The 5698-nt window shown below is 43.0% G+C and overlaps 1 protein-coding gene across 6 annotated transcripts in view; it reads left to right on the top strand.

Moving 5' to 3' along the window:
• Nucleotides 1-3681: 3681 nt before the first annotated feature.
• CNOT1 (CCR4-NOT transcription complex subunit 1) overlaps nucleotides 3682-5698 on the top strand; it is an 81148-nt gene continuing 79131 nt past the window's right edge. For all 6 annotated transcript variants that reach the window (XM_017878946.1, XM_017878943.1, XM_017878947.1 and 3 more), the window contains exon 1: nucleotides 3682-3854. In XM_017878946.1, the coding sequence (XP_017734435.1) occupies nucleotides 3754-3854 (101 nt within the window). In that variant the 5' untranslated portion in view covers nucleotides 3682-3753. The remainder of the gene's footprint in view (nucleotides 3855-5698) is intronic.

The following is a 5698-nucleotide window of genomic DNA, read 5'->3' as shown; positions in this document are numbered from 1 at the left end:
AGACTTGCCTGAAGGAAGCAGGAATGTGGGGGTTCCCTGCCTGAAAAGTTAGTAAGGCAGAGGGAATCTCATGTCCTGGATTGAAGCTCTAGCTTTATTTCCCATCTAGCAAGAGTTTGTCATAATACTGTTTCTTACAGTTATCTTATCAATGAGCTCTTCTTTTCTGGAAGTTTTGCTGGTAATAGACTTTGAGTAGTGTAATGAGTTTTTTAAAAAAAACCTCTTTTTATAACTTTCTTTACATCTTTTTTTATTTCCTAGTTCCTTTTACCTTGGATGTTGTTGAGACAGAGTCTCTCTCGTCACCCAGGCTGGAGTGTGGTGGCACAATCATGGCTCACTGCAACCTCTGCCTCCTGGATTCAAGCGATTCTCCTGCCTCAGCCCCCCAAGTAGCTGAGATTATAGGTGCCTGGCACCACGCCTGGCTAATTTTTGTATTTTTAGTAGAGACAGGGTTTTACCATGTTGGCCAGGCAGGTCTTGAATTCCTGGCCTCAGGTGATCCACCTGCTTTAGCTTCTCAAAGCGCTGGGATTACGGGCATCAACCACTGCGCCTGGCGAGATTTTTAAAGAGCTGATTTTGATAAGATATAACAGTATATAGTGTTAGATCACATTTTAATGTTCTGAGTACCTCAGCTTCTGTTTGTTCTTAGATGACGTTTAGTGCTAATGAAAGTCATTTTTTATTTTTAAAGACTCAGTTTCTGATTCAGGAGTGTGCGTTGCTGATTACAAAGCCAAATTTTATCTCGACGCTGTCCTATGCCATTGATAATCCATTGCACTATCAGAAGGTTGGTATTACTATTATCTCTAAGAATGTGATCTCAGGCTTTCTAAAAAGGCCCTAAGCCTTGATCTGATAATGTGATGTCTTAATATAAAAATTTCAGGTTGTTATTTTGGGATGTCTTTCATAGCTTTGTAACAAAATTAAGACAGTTCATTTAGTAATAAATAGAATCTTACTAAAACCAGATCATGTGAAAGCTTAAGTTTGTCATAGTTTTAGGACATAGTGATGTTTCTAGCAACACTACAGAATTAAGCAACTCCTATGTAGTGCCATCGTTGAGCAAACAGATAGGTTGTTAAAATTTTTTGAAAAAAGAAGTTCTTATTTTAAACTAAAATTTGGTTTGTTTCAGAGTTTAAAACCTGCACCCCACTTATTCGCCCAGCTGAGTAAAGTGCTCAAATTAAGCAAAGTACAAGAGGTGAGTGATTTAAGAAAAGAGACGTAGACAGAATTAGAATTAAAAACAGCCGTTTGACTCTTTGGTTAATCTAACCCTTCTTGTTTCAGGTAATTTTTGGCCTTGCCCTGTTGAATTCTTCCAGCTCAGATCTTAGAGGTTTCGGTGAGTTACTTTTCCAAAAATATCATGAAGTGAGACTTTAAAATACATGGGTTTTTAATCATGAGGCTCTGTGGTTTAGACTTACTAAGATAATCTGAAATTAATTTCTCTCTATGGTAAAAAACATGTAATATAAATGTTACCCTCATAACAAATTTTTTTTTTTTTTGAGACGGAGTCTCGTTCTCTCTCTCACCCAGGCTGCAGTGCAGTGGCATGATCTCGGCTCACTGGAAGTTCCGCCTCCTGGGTTCATGCCATTCTTCTGCCTCAGTCTCCTGAGTAGCTAGGACTACAGGTGCCCGCCACCATGCCCAGCAAATATTTTGTATTTTTTAGTGGAGACGGGGCCCAGGGCGGGGTCCCTCATTCTCCTCGACCCGTTGTACCTGTGCCCACCTCGGCCTCACCAAAGCTGGCTGGGATTACAGGTGCGTGAAGGGCCACCGCAACGCGCGGGCCTCTCATAATCAATTGTTTTTTGTTTCTCCTTGAGACGGAGTCCTCAACTCTACCCGGGCGCCTGCCGAGTGCTAGTGGCCTGGATCTCAGTCTTCATTGCAAGCTCCGCCCTCCCGGGTTCAGCCATTCTCTGCTCAAGCCTCCCGAGTAAAAGCCTGGGACTACAGGGCGCCGCGCCACCCGCTCGCCCCCGGGCTAGTTTTGTTGGTATGTTTTTTGTAGAGACGGGGTTTCCACCCGTGTTAGCACCAGGGCAGTGGGGGTCTCGTTCTCCTGCCCCTCGTGATCCCCGCCGTCTCCGGCGCTCCCAAAGGGGGATACCAGGCTTGAGCCACCGGCGCCCCGGCCTTGGTTACAATCAACGTTTTAATGTGTAAAGGTGTCTCCATAATGATAATTATATTTAGGTTTGTTGTAACAGAGCTTAGAATGCTATCTTGCCAAACAGAACCGTAGCCTGTCAACAACTCTGACCATTTCCCCTCACCACAAGGGTTCCTGGCCATTTATTTCCTCTTATACTTGGTCAAGCTAAGAGAAACGCCATTAGAGGATGGGCGTGAGCCCTGGTGGAATGAAGAAGGGGTTGAATATCGTGCCATTTTGGATGGTGATGTGACTTGTTTTCAAAAATAACCCACTTTGGGGTACAAAAATACCACCCTTGTGGTTTTTGGTTTACCTGGGACTCTAGCCTGCCCCGCAGTGTTATCAAACACGGGGAAGCTTCCCAGATCTTTCGTGCGTCCCTTACCATGACAGAGCCTAGACGTCAGTGGCAGAATCACAGAAGGTGGCTTCCCCAAAGGACTATTAGCCAAAATAGAGGTTCCTACACCCTCCTTCCTCTCCCCATCCTCCTCTTTGGGGCAAGAAGGGAGCGACCTTTGCGGGGAGTTGGACAAGAACAGATAGACGGCCCTTTTTCTGCGAAGAAACGCCTTGCGCAGCAGGTAATGGGCGGGAGTCTTTGTAGCCTACCAGTCGGGATCGTCTTCGTTGGATCGACCACAAGACATATCACAAAAGCATTTTTTTCTCCTTCTCTTCTTCTTCTCTCTCCTCTTTTCTCCCCTCTCCCTCTTCTTTCCCTTCCTCCTCCTTGCCCTCCCCGTCCCGCCTCTTTCCTTTCTGTTTTTAAAAAAGAGACAACATCAGCTTGGGCCACCCAGTGGGGCTTAGCCAGTAATCCCCAGCACTTTGGGAAGCTCAGGCGAGCATGACACCATGCCTAGGCTTACATGCTGTTTTTAGCTTAAAAAATTGGTCACTTTTGATATGCTCACTTCACCTCCTTGGATATTGGCATGGTAAAGTTAAGATAAATTCTAGTTATTTTGTTGCCTCTGAGCTTTCATGTTTGAGAAAGATTAAGAATTCTTTTTAAAACAAATCTGGTAGTGGATTAACATCCATTCTCATGGTTATTTTTATTTACTTCTAATGTTTATATAGTTTAATGTACATTAACATTCTCACTAATGGGAAACTTTCCACTTGCCAGTGAAATAAATAGACTGATATTCTAATTGTTTGCTTTCATTGTATGGGAAGTGATAGCCCTGTTGTGAAAATTTAAAGTAATATTTAGGGTATGAGTTGGTGAATAGATGGAATCCCAGTATCAAATGTTAAAGGTACACTGATGAGCATTTTTTGTGATGTAAAAGTATTCAGATTTTGAAATTGATGTTAAAGTCATAACTTGGGCTAGTAGGCTGGAAAAAATGAAATAAGCTTGCCTTTGATATAAACTTGTGAGAGAATTGGGTTTGAGGGATTTTGGATAGAGCAAAAGAGGATTGTTTGTTTTTAATTAATATAGCAGTTGTAACCTTTTTCTTCCCTCAGATTTTCCCCAAGAACGCTGTCCTGTGGTGCTCGCACCACTTTTATACCCTGAAAAACGGGACATTCTAATGGACAGGATCCTGCCTGATTCCGGAGGGGTAGCTAAAACCATGATGGAGAGCTCTTTGGCTGATTTTATGCAAGAAGTAGGCTATGGCTTTTGTGCAAGGTTGGTAGTAAAACATGTTAAGTTTCTGATTATTCTTGTGCGAAACATGATGTAATTCTTTAAAAGAATTCTCTAAAATTCCTTAATCATCTTTTCCTCTCAAGAGGCATGCTTCTAAATTTTAATCTTCCACAAACTAGTATGTGCAACAGCTGTAAACATGCTGGGTGTTAAATGTTTATCTCCTTCCCCTCTCCAGTTTCTCAAAATTAGGAGTCAGTGGTTTCTAGGCTAGTTGCCACGATAGGCATATTTTAGCTTTTGGAAGGAAGAGAGAGCATTGAAGCAAGTTAGTGTTTATGGAACTTATATCCCTTTACACTTAATGTGACTAATTTTCTCCTCTCTGACCCCCACCCCTCTAATTTCTTCATTCTGCCTTCATCTGTGGCTTCCTTCCTTTTCTGCCTCTTTTATACCCTGTCTCTTGCGTATTTTTCTCACTTGCTTAGGGCATCAAAGGATATTATTTCACATTGTTAGTAGCACTTAAGACTGTGATATACTGGATTATTAATATTTTTCTAAAAGCACATTATTAAGGATGTTAATGTGCTTTACTTTGACTTAAAAATCCTTATGTTTTAAAAACTCTCAGACAAACCACATTCTCACTTAGGTTTGAAATAGTGCATTTGTGAGTGTTGTACTTGTGCCTGGCATATAACTTTTGTTAATCAAACTAAGATGCATAGTGAAACTTTAGGATGCAGACTGGGCACAGTGACTCATGCCTGTAGTCCCAGCACTTAGGGAGGCCGAGGTGGGTGGATCACATGAGGTCAGGGTTCAAGACCAGCCTGACCAACATGGTAAAAACCCTATCTATACTAAAAATACAAAAATTAGCTGGGCATGGTGGCACGCGGCTATAATCCCAGCTACTCAGGAGGCTGAGGCAGGAGAATCGCTTGAACCCAGGAGGCAGAGATTGCAGTGAGCCAAGATCGTGCCACTGCACTCCAGCCTGGGCAGCAGGGCGAGACTTCATCTCAAAAACAAAAAGTTAGGATGGATGTTCAAGGTTTTGTACATATCAGAATAATCAAACTCACTTTGGATGTTAAAATCTTAAAGAAGATTGAGAATAATTTTGTCATTGTGAAAGAGAGCATCACTCATGAGTCTTACCTTATTTTCTTCCACTGATTTTTTTTTTTTTTTTTTTTGAGATGGAGTCTTGCTCTGTTGCCCAGGCTGGAGTGCAGTGGCACAATCTCAGCTCACTGCAACCTCCGTCTCCCGGGTTCAAGTGATTTTCCTGCCTCAGCCTCCCGAGCAGCTGGGACTACAGGTGCGTGCCACCATGCCCAGATAATTTTTGTATTTTTAGTAGAGATAGGGTTTCACTGTGTTAGCCAGGATGGTCTTGATCTGACCTCGTGATCCGCCCGCCTCAGCCTCCCAAAGGCTGGGATTGCAGGCGTGAGCCACCACATCCGGCCCTTACACTGAGTTTTAAAATTTGTTTGCCTTTTAAAAAATTTTTCAGGCTGGGCATTGTGGCTCACGCCTGTAATCCCGGCACTTTGGGAGGCCGAGGTGGGTGGATCAGTTGAGGCCAGGAGTTTGAGGTCAGCCTGGCCAACGTGGTGAAACCCCATCTCCACTAAAAATACAAAAATTAGCCAGGCGTGGTAGTGCGTGCTTGTAATCCCAGCTACTTGGGAGGCTGAGGCAGGAGGATGATTTAAACTCGGGAAGTGAAGGTTGCAGTGAGCCAAGATCGTGCCACTGTACTCCAGTACTCTTGTACCCCACAAGAGGTGGAGCCCAAGTGGAAATACTTGCTCACTTCCTGCTGTGTGGATGGTTTCTTTTTTTTTTTTTTTTTTTTTTTTTTT

The sequence above is a fragment of the Rhinopithecus bieti genome, unplaced genomic scaffold (genome assembly GCF_001698545.2).
Source record: "Rhinopithecus bieti isolate Rb0 unplaced genomic scaffold, ASM169854v2 scaffold_11161, whole genome shotgun sequence".
Lineage (NCBI taxonomy): Eukaryota > Metazoa > Chordata > Mammalia > Primates > Cercopithecidae > Rhinopithecus > Rhinopithecus bieti.
This window is presented reverse-complemented; position numbering and strand designations above follow the sequence as displayed.